At 33.6% G+C, this 19,865-nt stretch overlaps 1 protein-coding gene across 8 annotated transcripts in view; it reads right to left on the bottom strand.

Annotated features, from left to right (window-relative positions):
* Positions 1-19,865, bottom strand: part of LOC127941425 (drebrin) — a 76,303-nt gene that overhangs the window by 15,692 nt on the left and 40,746 nt on the right. For 4 of the 8 annotated variants that reach the window (XM_052536439.1, XM_052536442.1, XM_052536444.1 and 1 more), the window contains exons 2-9: positions 9,541-9,596; positions 7,942-8,054; positions 7,038-7,127; positions 3,801-3,947; positions 2,623-2,700; positions 1,277-1,428; positions 1,128-1,191; positions 752-805 (exon numbers count right to left, since the gene is read on the bottom strand). In XM_052536439.1, coding sequence (XP_052392399.1) covers positions 752-805; positions 1,128-1,191; positions 1,277-1,428; positions 2,623-2,700; positions 3,801-3,947; positions 7,038-7,127; positions 7,942-8,054; positions 9,541-9,596 — 754 coding nt within the window. The remainder of the gene's footprint in view (positions 1-751; positions 806-1,127; positions 1,192-1,276; positions 1,429-2,622; positions 2,701-3,800; positions 3,948-7,037; positions 7,128-7,941; positions 8,055-9,540; positions 9,597-19,865) is intronic. The other 4 variants (XM_052536441.1, XM_052536445.1, XM_052536440.1 and 1 more) reach the window with 3 other exon arrangements.

The raw sequence follows: 19,865 nt of genomic DNA, 5'->3' as shown, positions 1-19,865 counted from the left end.
ATACAGATGTAGATAGTTAGATAGAATTAGATAAAATACACAGAGTAATGTATTATATTACATATGTATTTATTATTATTATTATTATTATTGTTATTATTATTATTATTATTATTATTATTATTATTATTATTATTATTATTAATGTCTTATAAGATAAATAAATAAGTCTTAATTTTCCATCAGTTTTCTATTTGGATATATTTTTTAGCACACTGCACATTTACACTGGTATTTTAGATGGAATTTTATAATTTTCCTGGATAATGAAAGTTGCCGCATCCTGTCAACACACTGTTTGAACACAGGAAAAGGAGGTTAAATAAATCCCAGTTTATAAAATAAATGTGGATCATTTATAAATATATAATTAAACACATAATTACAAAATAATGTAATTAAATATATTATTATAACAATAGCTAAATAAATAATGGAATCATGGATCTAAACCAGTAATACATGATGTGACAAATAGAAATAACTGCAGGTTAAGTCTCTTTTTTTTTTTTTTTTTTTTTTTTTTTTAGATCCTATTGACTGCACACGCACCGAAACACAGAAACTCTTGAAATAGGATGAGGATTCCCACTGACCCACATGTAAACCCCAGCAGAATATCTGTCGTTACAACACAAATCTGCCCCACATTTTAGTTTGTTAGGGTCAGAATCTGTCCTCCTTTTGAAAACACTTATCTGAGAAAATGAATCGATGTTGGTGTGGCCCTGAAAGCTCTGTTTCAACCCACCTCAACCTCTGTTTCTTTTTTCTCCAGGGCAGGGTCTTCATAACTGGGCTCTGTCTGTGAAGTGATGAATGCACTTTTTTATTTCCAGCAGGGGGCAGCAAAAACTTTTAACAGTAAAATGTGGGTCAATCAACATGCAGTTTTTTGTAACATATTTACTTTCCAGATTAGTGCAATACATTTTGTGTAAATACTTATGAAGTCTGTATACTGCCCGAAGTCATTAATTCATTTATAACAGGACAATATTACTTAAGATACATGGGTCGTCTTCTGATTATCACCCATAGACCATCATGCAATCTGTAAATGATTCAAGCCCTAAAATATCTCTTTAAACACCAAACCTGGTTTAATGTATTCAAAGCATACGCACTCTTACAATCAAGGGCTGATTCCTTGACCTCTCTTTGGCCTCTTCCTCCTCCTGCATCTTCTTCCTGTGACCACGCATATGAACAGATAGCATCATAATAATGTATGGCTGAGGGTCATCAGTGCTGGCAACTGTAGCATCATTCCTACCTCTGTTCCTCGATCTGCTGCTCCCTCTCACGGAAGCGCTTCTCTCTTTCCTCTTGCTCTTTTCTTTCTAGTTCCATCCTCTCCGTTTCAAAGCGCTGCCGTTCCTCCGCAGCCTTCCTTCTCTCTTCCTCCTTTCTCAACTCCTCTTCCCGCTTTAAACAAGGCACATATTAGTAAAGCATCAGTTAAATGAATTTACAGGCACAATAAGATTATGTCAACAATATAGCTATTTTACACTCAGTAAATGTAATCTTTATTTTACTGTTGTAGAATGTAATATTTTGTGCAAAAAAAAAAACATAATTAAAACAACAACAACAGTAAATGTATGTAAGAGATAGAGGCCTGCAGAAGAATTCTGTCTTTTTTTTTAACCAGCAATTTTCAACACACCTTTAACTATCTATTTAGTACAATACAATTCTGAAGTGAAAATAACATTGTAAACATTTATGAATGCTAAGGCTAACAGCTAGAACTTTTTGTTACCTAAATGCACACAGTTAAATAATAATTTCATACTTTAAATGAACAATAACAACAATTAGTTTTTTTGTTCATATACATGTATGTCTCAAACTGATCTACACTGACACCTTAGGAAACAAGTACACTAATCTATTGTAAAATATTTATCCGACAAAATTGTTGTTAGTTGTGAAAATAACAGCCATAATTTTTGTAAAAATCAATATAGCTATTTTACACTCAGTAAATGTAATCTTTATTTTACTGTTTAGATCATAGGTCTCAAACTCAATTCCTGGAGGGCCACAACTCTGCACAGTTTTGCTCCAACCCTAATCAAACACACCTGATCCAGATAATCAAGGTCTTCAGGATTACTAGAAACTTCCAAGCAGGTGTGATTTGGAGCTGGTTGGAGCTAAACTCTGCAGAGCTGTGGCCCTCCAGGAATAGAGTTTGAGACCACTGATTTAGATGATCATAGTTGTCAAATAGAGCAATTTTTAAATAATAGATTTTCTATAATTAGGACTGAAATCTGTACATAAAAAAGAATGTAGTAGTAGGTATGGTAAAAGGTTACCAAGTTTCCAAGAAAGTTTTAATACAACCCCTGAGTGCCCATATAGTTTAATAAAAAACAAAACAAAACAAATAAAACTTTGTACACAGCTAGTACAATTTTATTTATCTAGGAGAAAGTATTCTTAGCTGTAAATGATTGAAGAGTATCAAACAAATCTGACAGAATCACTTCCTCATATTGTTCCTCACATTGTGTGCTAGACCTATTTTACAGTGGTTCACATTGCCATCCTGAAGAGTCTCCGATCAAGCATCTTTGCAGCAGAAACCCAAATAAATCTAATTCCTACCTTGGCTTGTTCCCAGAACTCCTCTCGATTGATTTTCTTCATCTCGATCTCTGCATTTGTTTTCTGGTAGGTGGTGCCCTGCGGTCAGGAGGAAAGGGGAAGTGTGAGTACTGGCCATTTTAATTGGACAGCTAAATAAGTACTGTACAAAGATGTTGATCAAAGAGAGGCACTATGGGGACTGTTTGTTTTTCTCTAAACAAAGTCAGCTAGAAAGCAGACACACACAGAAAATTTCCCTTCTTAATTTGTTTCTATTGTTAACTTTAGTTAACTCCACTAGAAAAAATGGCTTAAGTATATATAATGGCTATAAGTACTGAGTATTAATTAACTACATGTACTTACAATATGGTTAGGATTTGGGTTTGGCTTAGGGTTACTTGCATGTAATTATGCATAATTAATTGTTATTATAATAGTAAGTACATGTAACGTGTAACAAGGACACATTAAAATAAAAGTATTACTGACAAAAAAATGAACCATTCTGTGTTAATAATTGGCTAGTATAATCGTAATCAGCATTTATAAATCATAGTTACTGTTCATTTTTATTGTTAATTTACTAATTCATTTTTTTAATATATAAAAAAAATATTTTTTTAATAGTTTCATTAACTAACATCTACAAAGATCATTGAATGCTGCAAAAAATAGACTTTTAATTTTTTGCGAATAAATTAACTAATGTTAACAAACAAGGACCTTATTAAAATATTGTTACAGCTGTATCAAAAATGTACAACCTGGCTTTGAGATTACAGTAGATCACACTAACATCACTTTGTGGTTGAATTTGTTTGGCTGAAATGCTACAGTTTGATACACTAATACCAAATTTTTGGGGTTTCAATAAAGTATACAAATATACTTGTAAAGACGTCATTCAGAAAAGTGAGCAAAACAGCAGGAAGGATCTTGGTTATTTCTACAAGTGTTTCACATAGTACAGAAACAATCATTGTTTCAGTTCCTCTGTATCAACAATGTGGCTCTAAGAGCTCTTTCCTCCAAAAACGGCAACAAGGCTGTGCCCTTGTGTCAGACATCACTCTATTAGAGATCCATTCACAGACAACTTGATTTGACCCATTTCCAGTAGCGTCCATATGTACGTAAACAAGCCCCCCCCCCCCCCCATCCTTTAAGCAGCCCTTCTGTCACCAATCACGCACAACGTGCTCTGTGTTCTCCTCGTCTTTCATTCGCAGGCGGCTTAGCACTGGACTGGCCACTGGAGCTGTGCCATTGGTCAGCCTCTGTCCGATGGCTGAGGGGTCGATGTCATCAATGGTGCTAGCATTCACGATGACGTCAACACCCTGGAGAGAGAAAAAGAGCATCAGTAGTACTGCTGCACATGCCCACATGTCACCTGGCAACCAGCATCAACCGTGCATTTAAATGACAAGCACTTTAAGTCGCTATGGCATACAGCTTGTTCCAAGTATCTCAGAAAAAAGAAGAAAGTCTCAAAAGCATCAGGCTACACCAAAAGGCATCAGTGGTGCCAAGCATGGACATACTTTACTGACAAGTTTGACAAGTTTCCTACAGGCATTTTCGGATTCTTCCTAGTGATGACTTGCAAGTACGATAAGGTGGATAGGTTTCAAGTTTAGTAGCAAAACTCATTTAGTGTTGGTAAGTTTGATTCATTTCTGTGTATCTGTTCTAACTGTCTGTTTAGAGGGTTCACTGGTTAATTTATGTAAATGGTTAAAAACAGCAACAATTGTCCAATTATGGCATTTTCTATTAATTAAAATGTTTTAGTAAAATCATAAGCACAAAATAAATACAGAATTTCTGTTTACAGTATGACTACAGAATTTGTATATCAATGCATAAAAATAAACTAATAAAAAATAAATGATCAGATATTATTCTGTGTTTAATGTTAAAAACATTATGGAAATGTAAATGTAATTTATCACAATATATAGATAGAGCTATAGCTAAAAAAAATCCCTGCCCTAATTTGAGAACTGTTAATTATTAATTTAGATAATAAAGTAAACATCAGTAGGTGGCACTGTAACAAAATCTACAATCTACATCAAAAGTTTATGGTCCGTAAGATTCTCTCTTAACAAGGCTACATTTATTTATTTATTTATTTATATTTATTTATCAGTAAAAACAGAAATGTTGAAAAAAAAATATTACAAATCTAAATAACTGTATTCTATTTTAATATATATTTTGAAATGTAATTTATTCCTGTGATTGGTTCACTGACTTCAACAGCCATTGCTCTAGTCTTTTTTATCACATTCTTCAGAAATCATTCTAATATGATAATCTGGTGCTCAGGAAATATATCACGGCTGTGGTGCTTAATATTTTTCTGAAATCGTGATATATATTTTTCAGGATTCTTTAATAAATAAAACGTTTATTATTTTGAAATAGAAATCTTTTGTAACATCATCAATGTCTTTACTGTCATTTTTGATCAATTTAATGCACCCTTGCTGAATAAAAGTATTAATTTCTTCTATAAAATATCTCATCAAAGAATGAGTTCATCAGAATAACTATGTACAGTGAATAACATATGAAGGGATAACTATGAATCAGTATAAACAATTAGAAAAAAAAATATTCACATGAGAAGTAAATGCAATTAGGCTTTTCAAGCAAGATAAAACAGGTCTTCAGTGTGCTTGTAGGCAAGCAAGAGTGTTTGTGAGCATCACAGCATACTGAGCTGGACCTTGAAATAAGCTTTTGTAAGAACATCTAATAACCGTCCATATCTGGCTCATGTGTGTTCCTCTTACATAGCTACATGAATGCTGCCATCAGTCTTTTCAGTAGCTTAAAAAGAGCAGCCAAAGAGTTGACTGGGACTTTAGATCAATTCATTCCTGATAGCAGCATCTCTCTTTCAGTCCAAAAGCACAATCTCTGTGGCGGCCTTGGTCGTCTCGCTGATGTTTCATCATGGAGTTTCTCTACCTCAGTAATCCTCTATTCTCTAACTATCTCTTTTTCTCGCCCACGCACCCACTTTGAAGAGATTGAGAGATTTGAAAAGCCAAGCGGACCCCCATTCATATCTCTCACACCGACAGACACCTCCAACATAATGGCCCCTAAAGAGGGCCGTGTTATTCATCTAGAAACATCTTCTGCTGCTCATTACAAACTGTTATGTGTTTGTTATGTGTACATATACACAGAAGCACACACACATGCAGCAAACTCCCCAAGACTCTGTGGCCCACCCACATGACTTGTGATTTACTCTTATCTGCTGGAACACAGGACTGAATTTCAGCAGAGCTAAGGAGGCATGCTGTTAAAGAAAGCCATACAGTAAGCCGAAACAACAACAGAGAAGATGGTGGTATTGAAAAGCATTAAAATATTATGTTAGAATTCATGCATTATAAGTCAATGTTTGAAATTTACACTTAAAAACAACTTCAGAAAAACACTAATTATATTTCAATGGGTGAATTTCACAAAACAGGTCCAGGTCCACCAAATTATTATTATTATTATTATTATTTTCACCCAGTAAAAACAAAATAAAAAATGTATTTGTAATGAATATACTGTAAAAAATGTTACTTTGATTTTGTACTGTTTTCTTATTAAGGTAATTAAAAATAACCACATACAGTTAATAAAAATGAACAAATATAAAAAGTTAAATGTTTCAATATAATTGTACATGTGTTTATTTAGCATTTTAGATTTTATTTTTGTATTGTTTACTTATTAATATTATAAATTCTTTAATTTAATTTAATAATTAAATTTAAAAAAAATATTTTATGACAATTTTCCACATATTGTTTGTAATTTTCATAATTCTCAATGTTGATTCTCATTGGACTCTCAATACCATAACAAACTAATGGAAATCATCTTGTCTGGACATAATTCTTTAAATAAAAATATGCATAAAAAACTCAAATGAAATATAAATAATTTATTTAAAAAAGTAATTTTTGCATTAAAGTAATGATAATAAAAATTTTGTGCATTGTGGTAATGAGAATTGGGGGGACAATATGCTTAACTGTCACCAAAATAATGTCATGATGTAAAAAAAAAAGGAAGATAGTACAAAATAATCTTCTTTTATTTTCTCCAAAATATAATTTCTAATTTCATTCATTTAATTTTGTGGTGAACTCAACCTGTTCTGAAACATATTTTGTGAGATTCATCCCAACACTAAAAAAAGTAAATAGTTTTGGATATATTACATTTGCATTTTTTTCCAGACAGTTTTCTAAGAAATGTCACAAAAGATGACTGTGAAACCTATCAGCTAACTCTCATTGTATGCTCAGAGCAGAGATTATGTCAAAATGACAGTGACAGTGGAATCATATGTCTCTGAAATTGGTCATTACCTAATTTAGAAGAGAAGTAAATGATGTTTGTTTTACCTTGGTGAGACCCACCTGGAAAAACTCTGCTATGGTGGCTACATGACTGGCACAGGCACACTTCCTGGCATCAGCCACATCTTCACCAACCTGAACACATTTTGTCATATATGTGTTTATTCAAATAACACAACTAGATTATACACAAAGTAGATTATACATTAAAAAAATGTCTAGCACACTTAAGAGAACTGGCAATGTATAATTGTCTCAGATTGCTTCCTCAGGTAGTTAAAACCACTGCATTCAGAAAACAAAAACCTTATAATCACATCCTCAAACCTTAAACTGAAGTAAATATAGTGTTCCACTGCAATCCTGGCATGTGTTTCCAAGGTAACAATACATTTAAGAGATACTGCCACTTTAATAATTCAACTTACATGAGGCAGACTTCTCTGATCAGCACCCATTGAAAATAATCAAGCGCACACAATTTAAAGTAATTGCTGTGACATAAAGGGGAAGAGAACTAAAAACACAAAGTACAAAACATACTTGTAATTAAATGTGAACTGAAAAATATAGAAAGCATCTAAGAATGTCTTTCATGAGTTGTGTCCAATAGCCAGTACTTCGCTTTTTACAAGTGTATGCAACATGGAACATGTTTAAAAAATTTAAATGCCTTCAAGCCACTAACTGTTATACTTATATTAGCCTGACAACAACATAACTAGTCTTCTAATCTAATCTTTTCATAACTACTAATTCAGGATTGTGGGGGCCTGACGTGGGGTCTTACTGCGACCACCATCACAAAATTATTTCCTGCTTTTGTATGATAAAAGAAAGCATGTTTGATTTCAGGGCAGCTCTGAGGATGATTGACTGTGGTTATGTTGACATCAAGAGCTAGTGTTCTTGCTAACGGGTTTCGAAATTCACTGTTGTGTCATCTCACCCAGTTGATGAGGATGTAGCGTGGCAGTGCTGCAGTTGGCTCCTTCAGGCTGCAGAAACCGTACATAATCCGAGTGTTATCGAAGGTTACTGCAATCTCTGTCAGACCCCCATCTGTCAAACACAGCAATCACACTGTTTAGAAAGAAAAGTATTTTATGCGTACTAATTGCAAAAAAATAAAAAATAAAGTACATCTAATTAAGTAATTTAATAACTACTAATTAAGGATTGTGGGGGTTAATGTGCGGGGATCATCAGAAAATTATTTCCTGCCTTTTTTAAAATAGTTGTTAGATCCATTTTTTTAAAATTACTTATTGCAAAATAAATAAATTAATAAATACATAAATATCAAAGTAAAATATTGAAACACATACTGTAAAACAAGATAATTAAATTTACTTAAGATATACACTAAGATGAACTAAAATACCACTGGAAAAAGAAAAAAAGGAACTTATTTAATTGAAAATAAATTAACATTATAAAAACTCATTATATTAATATTTACTTAAAACAACTTAAAACAGATTTTTTTTAGAGAGAGAGATAAATATATGAAATATATTATATTGGAAGGTCTGGTGGAAGTTCTTTCCTGTTCCGGAAAGAGAAAATTACACAAAGGAGAAAACACGCCTACTGCCCACATAAAAAACGTAATTCCATGTGTATGATTTCAATATGCAATTTTCCCTAACTCTGTGTACACTTAACTGATCTAAATGAAATGCCACTCTTGATCATTTAAACTGATAATCTGAAATTGCACTTGTATAAATTGTCTCATTTCTGCTTTGAAATCTGAGCTATATTTCTTCATTTTTTTATGTCGTCATTTGTTAAATATCTCATACGTTTTCATGCAAAAATGCATGGATCTCCCTGCTCTGCGTGGCATCATTCTCATAATGTGCTTTTTTACATCGCTAAGATATAATATTGTTTCTGAAAACTGCAGCAAAATTATGGTTTTAGATACAAATACTTCAGAAACTAAAAAAAGTTAAACTTTATACTGTAAATAAACATTGCGGGAAATCTCTTGCAAACAGACTTTCCACAACAAATCCAACTTCTGAGTGGTGTTCTCTGTGCTAATCAACATTGCCCTTAATAATAACCTTCCATCAGTCACAGACTAAATGATTGTCATCAGTGTGAAATGAAAGGTTTCCCTCCTGCAGCTCTGAGGGAAAACAGAATGTGCAGCTTGATGCACTCTAATAGTTTGAAAATGCAGTGAGATTTGAACTGCTGAGTGATGGTTACCTCCAGTGTTTAGGATCTGTGCTTAGAGTGCAGGATTAGAGTCCATTGAGTTTTAAGAATATTTACAGTAGATATGCTGCAAATGAATAAAGTAATGTATCTGTTCACAGCACTAGCAGTGTTAATATCACATTTAATGCGTTTGGCCTCTGTCATGATACAGTCGCACAGTGGCATTCACTAGCACAATCAAATTACATCAACAATGCACATGAATGTCATCTGTCATAGCCGACAGCATTATTGCTTGTGCATGACTACATTTTGGTTGGTTATTATTAGATCATCTATGTTTGGACAGGAAGTATGTTGAGATGTAGCTTACCTCCTGAAGCAGACAGGATCAAGTCATTACTGTCATCTTCATATGTGTATAAGGCCCTGCAGAACAGAACAATAATTTTAGTAAAACAAATATTCAAGAATATAAACAACAACAGAAAGAAATCAATACAATTTCAAAATATATTAAATATATATTGTATCATGGCCAATATTAGACAATGATAGATAGATAGATAGATAGATAGATAGATAGATAGATAGATAGATAGATAGATAGATAGATAGATAGATAGATAGATAGATAGATAGATAGATAGATAGATAGATAGATAGAATCACCCATTGAAATCATATGTAAAATATTATGTGATATTAATTATTTATGCTAATATTCTCATAGGGAAAATCATAAGTCTAGCCATTTAGAAAAATAAAACCACAACTCTCCTCAACAAGTCATTCATGACCACGGCACAATTGTTGATATGTGACAAGTTACATGCCCCAATTTAAAAGGGTTAGGGGTTTGTTCGAAGCAAGTACGTAAAACACAATAAAACAAACTAATGAAAAGGTTTTTAGTTCCAGGTCAGTCCCATGCACAACCTCTTTATAAAACTCATGTCCATCGTACTGACAGACGGGAATGCATTCTATCCAGAGGGCCAAAGTAGTGCGCATGGGTCAAGGGTGCTGTTAGCTCGGAGAATAAAATGGCATTATCCTCTGTCATCTGAGAGCTCTGTGTAGGAGGATAAAATATGGAGCACCAGTACTTGTTATGCTTCTAATAAAAGTGAAACTACTGTATTGTCATCCGGTCTCACACTTACCTGCTAAATAAGAAGGATTTTGGTAACAACAGTTCATTTTAAACATATATTTAGAGATATTAATGAATTGTGTATGCTCAGATAAAATACACTCTAGTGTTTCTAACAAGACAAGTATTTGATGTTTCATTCTTTAAAAAATTTAGGTAATCATTAACATACTGTAGTGCATAGCTAATCTCATTCCCCATCACTACGGAATAATGAATAGTTTTTGGTGCTAATCTAGTAAAGACAACAAAGAGAAGAACAGAAGTCACTTGTAGTCAAATGTATTTTCACCAGTGTGAAAGTCCCTGTTGTGATTCCAAAGTCTTGTGCAAGGCTAACAGAGTGTTGCTATTTGGTTATTAAAGTGTTCTGAGTGTGTGTGTGTGTATGTTGTTTTTTTTTTTTTTGTTTTTTTTTTTATTAGCAAACTGCTATTTTGGTTACTAGGGTGTTCTAAATGTGTTGCCAGGTGGTTGATTTAGACTCTATGATATTTCGTTCTGTAAACATGTTTAACTTTCAGCATCAATAAGGCTAAAATTGTGTCCAAAGCACAAGGATGATTTAAACACCAAACTGTGATATGTTGGCTCCTGCCAAGGGAGTGGGCAGCAAATCCAAAATGCAGGACTTCCATTTCCCTTAACACTCTCTTCCAGCCTTTATTAGTCTTTATACTGACAGGCTTACAAAGAGACACATATTATAATGCAAACAATCATATGCAAATGATCTAGAGCACTGAGAGAGATCAAGACATCTCAAAGCAGCCAAGGGTAAAATTACTGCACGGCTCATCTGAAATATGAATTATGGAAGTTACATGTTGATAGTGCTAGAACAAAATGAACAAATATCTCAAAAGCGAAACAGTGTAGTTGAAGGTCAGGTGGGTGATTTGGATGTCACCTAGTGTTATAATGACAGAAATGTTAGTGTGCAATGATCAATTAATCTCCATTCCCCAAATCCATAATTAAACACAGTTTGCTTAGGTAAATGTTACTTCATGACGTCAAATGAAGTCAGTTCACTGATGATGTAATCATACAGCTCAGATCTCTTCCAATAGTGGTCAATCAAATCTGGTCAATCAAAAGGACAATATTGACAGAAATTAAGCGTCCCTAATTAACCAGGCCAAAGGTGACAGAGGCAAGGAACCAAAACTCCATCGTTGACAAAAATGGAGAAAAAAACCTTGGGAGAAACCAGGCTTAGTCAGGGGGCAGTTCTCCTATGGTTTCTACCATGATTCATTGGCCAAACCTAAATACAGCATCCAATGCTCATTATGTTATTTATTTATTTTTTTATAAAAAATGTAGTATGTAATTTAATGTAATAAATGTGTATTTAAAGTAGTAATGCAAAATATATTGGTACGATTTTACAGATTTGATCAATTCATTGGAGGTGGATGATATGAGATATTTTATTGAGCATGCTAACTTGCCTTATTTTTACATTTAGATAACCCTTGTCATTATCTAAAACTTATTTAAAACGACAGCTCACTCAAATAGTGCATTCTGTCGTAACTCCCATAAAACCTCATTCATTTCTGAAATACAAATGAAGATATTTTTAATGAAATTTGAGGGATTACTGTAAACCACAAGTACTTTGATGCTTCAAAAAGTTTATGAATAAGTAATAAAAGTAATGCTATAATAATAAAAATACATTTGAATTGAGAGTTTTAATCCAGGTCTTAATGTGGGTTTCAAAGACTATTGAAAGTTTGGAGTTTTCCAAAAATAGTCCATATTTACACTTTTAGAAGAAAATTTGTAGGGGTTACCAGAGCATTGCTAAAGGGGTTCCTTGGGGGAAACCCTAAGCAGAAAGCACCACTAATACAAGTGAACTAATGAGTTGGTTGTGAATGAGACTTCTACTGAACATAATTTTAGGTCCTATTAAGAGTATTTTAGTTTGTGCATATGTTTGTGGTTTATCATGTCTCAAAATATAGAGACTGAAAGACACAATAATGGTGAAAGAACAATAACCCTGACACCCAGTGCAAGGTCATGCATTGTGTGTATCCAGTACAGAAAGAGTTAATAGAATCCAATCCATCACATCTGATTACTTGGATTCTGCAATTATTATGTTGATTATAGAGATGCTAGAAATGTGTCATGTGTTCACTGGAATATACCCTACAGCACCCAAATAGAACTACTTGACTATGCTCTAATTGTTTTCTGTCTGAGTGGTCCCACAATTAAACATCTAGGGCAGAATCCTCAATCCTTGCATTTACCAAATATTCCCCTTTACTCCAACATTAGTTCCTCTATCATCACTTACCCCCGTACCATTTCCTCTCTATATAATATCACCGTTCCCATCAGGCGCCCCCAGCCACTGGGTCCCCATTGATTTTTCTCGCAATCCCCCCATGGTAAAAGAAAAAATATACTCATGGTAAATACTGTCATGAGTATATTTTATATACTCACTGACATATTCCGCAAATGTCAGTGTCACAGAAACTATATCACAGAAATAAAAAGAAAGGAGATGCAGAATTTGCTGTTTCGCATCTATAAATATTCCATTTAAAGCAGACTTGTTTTATTATTCATAACAGACTCTCATGACCTAGAAACGTGGCTCAGTGCGTCAACGAGCCCAGAGTGAAGCTAAGCATGATTTGCTTGAGCCCCTGAGTGGGAAGCCTCCTCTATTGTCTTGCAGGGTGGGAATCATGTGAACAAACTCTCTGTAGCCACGCTAATTAAAACTTCCCTTTTATGTGAATGAAATGTTGCTCCATTCTCACCATATCAACACTACATACCTTGCTAGAGTGACATGACGCAAATTTTTTGTCATGATTTATTACTTGATAAAAGAAAATGCAACCATATATATTTTTGAATAAAACAATCAATATTTTGAATACGCCTCTTCTGTGAGTGTAATTTTAATTTCTGAACTACCATACTTTTTGATTATTTTTGGGTGCCATATAGAGCTAAAAATTAACCAACCATTCTGATATTACAACAGAGAAAACAAATTCTAAATGTTATTTAATAAATGAAATTCTTTAATAGAAAACCTATTTATCTTTTGGAATAATGGTTTATTGAAATAATGTTTATATTTTAAACAAAACTGCTTCAATGATTATTAATGTTTTAAAATATTTAGTAAAGAAAAAAAAGTAATGTAATGCCACCAATAAGTAAAAAAAAATGAAAAAAACGTACAAAATAAAAAAATGAAACAGTATAATAACATGACAAAAATAAACATTGATATCATAAAAGGGGCACGACTTTAGACACGATTCATGACTGTATATCAAAATCAAAAAGTCTATAGATAATTTGATCTTTTAATGACATGGCAAAATTAATTCAGGTTTTAAAATGTCAAGGAGTGTAACTCCCAAAAAAATTCATAATATTTTACCTCCCAAAAAATATATTAAAATGTTGTTCTTTTCATTAAATTGAATCTTTTCATTAAAATAAAAATTCTTTAAAATCATATTTTTTTAAAAAAACAACAACAATTCTTGGCCAGGTATGAATAACATACAAGGAAAAGTCTAAAGAGATTGAATGCAGGGTTTAAAGGATCTCATACAATCCTCTGAGCCCATTTCTTAACCCATGACAGTGCAGATCTTGAAAGGAAGGTAGAACAGTCCCAATAATGTGTTCTGCCATTGTTGAATATATGATGAATACAAGAACTTGGCACATTTCTAGTGTTTTAATCTAAATTTTAAATATTTATTAAATGTTTCATTATTTGAACAACCTTGTATATCACTGATCCTGATACTATAAAGATGTGAATGGTTTAAGTAAAGCTTAGGTAAGTGATTTTTCTCATTGTTGGTTACATAGCAGACACAGAAACGACAAAATTAAAAGGTATCCCAAAGGAAGAGAAAAGAATGTGCATGGAATTTGGGAAATTCGGCATTGCTGCACTTAGTTCTATTCTAGGCTTTGGAATTCATTCTCAACCATGTCATTATAATTACTCTGCCACACGCCTTAGCAGGGGATACTAATCCGATTGTTTCTCAGAGGGTCGCCGTGTCCAATCTGCCCCATACCCATGACAGGGCACTTTTTTCCAGGAAGCCAAAGCAATCAAACATTTCGGAAATGTTGCCTACAGCCTTACAAACTGATACCACATGTGTAATACATCTTGCCTCTTTGAGAAACAAGACATAGGTAATTTTCTCTAAAGTGAGTGCACATGTGATGAAAAGACAGAATTAAGAGAAATAAAACAGTTATTCTAGCAGGATGTAGAAATAAATACGAGGAAATTAAAAGAATTGGGGGAGTGGTTTTAATTTTGGGCTTTAATCCAAATAAATTAGTGATTGAATGAAAGATAAATGCTGCAGGAAAGACAGAAGACAGATTTGATAGTGCTCCTAAAAAAGCATGGAGAAAGCACTACGGGGCATGATATGCTACCTTGACAGAAAAGAAAGAATCATGCAGCTCACTGTCACCCTGCTGTTGATCCCATCCAGCAACATTCAAATTAATCACTGCAGTTTTATTTCTCAGGCAGTCCACATCAGAATGGTAGTATAGCTTGCAATATGACACTCTTCTAAAAATTAACTTGTGATTTTAGATATGTGAAAAAATAAAAACAACATCTAGGGTTGCATGAATTATTAAAGATTTAAACCAAAATTGTGATGTGGCTTAGTGTAGTTATCACATTGCAAAGGCTGTGATTTAATCAAATAATTAAACTTGTAATGAGAAGCGTATATATATCTGCTGTTGCCAAGAAAAGAGAAACTCCATGTGATTTTCTGCCAAAATAAAGGCTTAATGGTTTTAAGTTTAAAAAAATTAAGAAATTGATAGAGCCATGAATATTAGTATTTGAATTATATAGTTGTACAGCAAAATAGAATTATTATTATTATCAATCATATATTTTTAGTTATAATAAACTAGAGCTTTTTAAAAACAACAATAATAATAGTAAAAAAATATTGTGAGTTATATGGAGACTTTTATGGATATCTTTTGGATGAACTATCCTTTTAAGAAAATTAAATAGGGCATGTACTCTTAAAAACGTCTGTGGACTGGAAGGAGGGGAAGTAACAGACGAGGAAGAGAAAGAAAGGGTTAGAGAAAGAAGCAGATGGAAGCATCTGGCAGTGGCTGCAGGAGAGGAGTTGGGGAGGATGGGTCATGAGTTTAGATGGGCCAGGGCGACACGTGGCCACCACACTGACAGCTGTCAGCAGGACACAGCATGACAAAGGGATTCCTAACCAGGCTGTCACCAAGTCTTAATATAATGTGTGAAAATTGCACATATTCTCACACATAGGGTCCTGTTATTCACACCTCTCAAAATAAGAAAATGAAGATTCTGCTGCTGAGTAATAGTACAATTTGGGAGCATGCCCATGTTTTTTTGGCAGATTTGCTTGTTTTCACTGTAAATAGGATACACATGTTATTTTTAATTTAACACTTTTTACCAGTATACAATCGGGATATTTAGCTTACACTAATATCGGATAATATTAGAGGACTGTTTTTTGGACTGATTAAGATGATATGAGACACAAATCTATTAAGTTTGATATAAATTGCATACTGTGAATAAATCAATTATATACATTTGTACTGTATAGTGTGTATTGCTTAATGTAAATTCTATATTTTTGCACATTGCTATTAAATTATATATTGAATACAAAAAAGAAAAATATATCAATTAATACAGGATATTTAAAAGGAAAAAATTACCTACATTTATATAAAGACATTAAAAATGTATCTCTACTCTTATACATTTATATTAATTTTAACTTAACAACTTGATGTTAGATTTATGTAAAGTACCAATTTAATATTGACTAATAACCTAATAAATAAATTATAGATATGGGTGGGAGACATGACATGCAATTCTACCTGTCCATGATGTCATAACCTAATAAAAATGAGTATTTCTTAAAAATATATATCTTCATGTTGTTCCTCTGACAACATATGATTACAGCATACCATAGCTGTAGTTGGTGTTTAAAGACCTCTACTTAAATTTTTTATCTAAACATCAAATTTGTCATGTGGTGTGACTGTCCGGGGTATGTGTGACCTTACTAATATGACATTATATATCAGAAAAGTATAAATAATTGATAAATTTACAGTTTAAGTAACAGAATTAGGCTATTTCAACAGACACAAAAAGTGTTGATGTCTGTGTATGATTTTAAAGCAAGTTATGGCCAAATACATTTTGTCCGAAAAATGGGCATCATATGGTGTGACACTGCAATTTATATTTTGAACGGGCAATAATTTGGACATCATTATGGTGAAGAAGTCAACACTCAACCAGGAAGTTGCAGTGTCATCTCTGGACGGGTTTAAAAGATCAAGAAGTGAGTTCTGGCTTTTTAATTTTTAATTGAAAAGCTCTTTATCTGATATGCTCACTAGTGGTCCGTGTTTTGTGTCTTATGGTGTTACATTTTTTTACATAAAAATTAAACACTTTTATACAAATTATACTTATTAATTCTTAAAAATCATCCCTGCCATGTGGCAATTTACATGCTAAGTATAAGCTAGCTGTTTTTAGTTAACCAAGAGATTAGCTTAATTGAACAAAACGTCATATGTTGTTACACTGTATCATATGGTGTGACTCTTTTTCTAAGTCACACCATATGATATATTTGTCACACAATATTACATACACCTTTTTAAATGATAAATAAATAACTATTCAAAACATATTCAATGAATGTAATAGTGAACATTAAATTACCCATACAATTAATGTATTTCTTTTAAATTTTATACTTAATGTAACCATGTTTTACCATATTTGCAATGCTTTGTCTATTAAAAGATGCAATGTTTTGTCTGTCAGGCAGAAATCTCAGGTAAAGAGAGGACAAAAAAAAAAAAAATACAGGGAAAGACGCGATCCTGACCATGCAAGGAGAGAGGAGGTCTCAAGATTAATTGTATAATTCATAGGCAAATGATACATTGTATGTTTTATACTGTATCTGGTTTTACTAATATTTATTAGTGAACAGTTGACATGTTATTTGAATGCAAACAGAGTGTTGTCTATCAATCAATCTGGGTTTCGCAAAAAACACAGTACTACAACGGCTATTTTGAAAGTTTTAAAGGGGGGGTGAAATGCTATTTCATGCATACTGAGTTTTTTACACTGTTAAAGAGTTGGATTCCCATGCTAAACATGGACAAAGTTTCAAAAATTAAGTTGTACGTTTGAAGGAGTATTTCTGTTCCAAAAATACTCCTTCCGGTTTGCCACAAGTTTCGGAAAGTTTTTTTCGAGTATGGCTCTGTGTGACGTTAGATGGAGCGGAATTTCCTTATATGGGTCCTAAGGGCACGTCTGCCGGAAGAGCGCGAGCTCCCTTATAGCAGAGCACTGAGAGGCTGAACACACTGATCAGAGCGAGAGCGTCGCGAAATGTCACAAAAGGAGTGTGTTTTTGGTTGCCAGGGCAAGACAACCCTGCACAGACTACCAAAAAAAAAAAAAAACAGCATTAAGGGACCAGTGGACGGAGTTTATTTTTACAGAGCATCAACGAAGTTGTGCAAGTGTTTGTGTTTGTTCCCTGCATTTCGAAGATGCTTGTTTTACAAACAAGGCCCAGTTTGACGACGGATTTGCTTATGGTTTATTTCTTAAGGATGATGCAATCCCAATGAAAAAGGGTCACAATTGTATGTTGGAACCGCAGGCGGTGAGTAAAACTGCTTAAAATATCTCTGCCTCCTTGTTAGTGCATCCGCCTCCCATGCCAGCGACCCGGGTTCGAGCCCCGCTCGGAGCGAGTCGTTGCTGCTGCTGCTCTCGTTCAGTTTCAGCCTCGGGATCTGATTCTGGATCATAAATAAACGGCTGAATCTGACTGTTAGCCATGGTTTGTTTTGGATGATGGTTTTGTCCTCACGATAATGTCCAAATTCCAAATGCTCTCAACGCAAAAGCCTACTGGCGCTCGTGATTTTTTAGCTCCGCCCACACGTCACGCCTCCAGTCGGTCGTGTTTTTCCGGGAAAAATCGGTACAGACTATCTTTCTCTTATGAATATAATAAAACTAAAGACTTTTTGGAGTTATGAAGGATGCAGTACTACTCTATAGGTACTCAAGATTGACAGGATATTGAGTGAAAACGAGCATTTCACCCCCCCTTTAAATGATATTGTAGGGTCAATGGATAATGGTGAATTTTGTGCCTCGCTTTTTATTGATTTATCAAAGGCTTTCGATACAGTGGATCATGGAATATTGCTGCACAGATTGAAGGTTGTTGGTTTATCAAGTCACGTTATTCCTTGGTTTTAAAACTATCTGAGTAGAAGAACCCAGTGTGTTCAAGCCGAAGGTAAACAATCTGATTCATTAGAGATTTCCAAAGGTGTTCCCCAAGGATCGGTGCTGGGGCCCCTTTTATTCACCAATTATATAAATAGCCTTGATTATGACATTCAGGATGCCGACTTTCATTTTTATGCCGATGATTCTGTCGTGTATAGCAGCGCTTCCTCTGGACAGCAAGCCTTGTCTAAGCTTCACTCAGCCTTTAACATAATTCAGTTAAGGCTTCACAGTTTAAAACTTGTTCCGAATACTGATAAAACAAAGTATATGGTATTTTCCAATTCAAAAAAATAATAATTTGAAAATAATTTAGTATCTCTTCAGACCTTTCAAGGTACAGTGATTGAATTAGTAAAAGAGTACAAATATCTAGGCATCATAATTAATGATGCCCTATCTTTTAGCTCTCATATCACTCAACTGAAGAATAAACTGAAAATCAAGCTTGGGTTTTATTTCAGGAACAAGTTTTGCTTTTCTTTTAATGTAAAAAAGAAATTAGTCTCTGCTACTTTTCTCCCTGTCCTTGATTACGGTGATGTTGTATATCAGTTTGCACCTTCTTATCTTCTCTCTTCCTTAGATGCCGTTTATCATGGTGCTCTAAGGTTTATATCAAATTGTAAATCCACAACTCATCATTGCACCTTGAATCACAGAGTAGGTTGGCCTCTTCTGTCTACCAGAAGAAAAACGCACTGGTACTTAATTACTTACAAAGCCATCTTGGGATTGTTGCCTTCTTATCTTTGTTGTCTTATGCAACAGAAAATTATCAATAATTATTTTCTTCATTTGCAAAACTTTTATACTCTTTCTGTTCCTTTTACCCGAACTGAGCTAGGTAAGAAGTCTTTTATGTATGCAGGGCCGTTTGATTGGAATTTCCTCCAATCTCATTTAAAATTAGAAAATCTGCTGACTCTAGACCATTTCAAATCATGAATTTTCAATCTAAAACATTCAACTAATTGTAAATTGATTAGAATTGTTGTTACAACACACACTCTACTCTAATTTTAAATTGTTCATGTTGAATGTTATTGAAATTAGATGGTGTTTGATTTACTCATATTTCTGAGTTTCTTATAATTTAAAAAGTTTTAAGACAATGTTAGTA

The sequence above is a fragment of the Carassius gibelio genome, chromosome A21 (genome assembly GCF_023724105.1).
Source record: "Carassius gibelio isolate Cgi1373 ecotype wild population from Czech Republic chromosome A21, carGib1.2-hapl.c, whole genome shotgun sequence".
In the NCBI taxonomy this organism is placed as follows: Eukaryota; Metazoa; Chordata; class Actinopteri; order Cypriniformes; family Cyprinidae; genus Carassius; species Carassius gibelio.
Note: the sequence above shows the minus strand (reverse complement) of the source record. Positions and strands in the feature narration are given on the sequence as shown.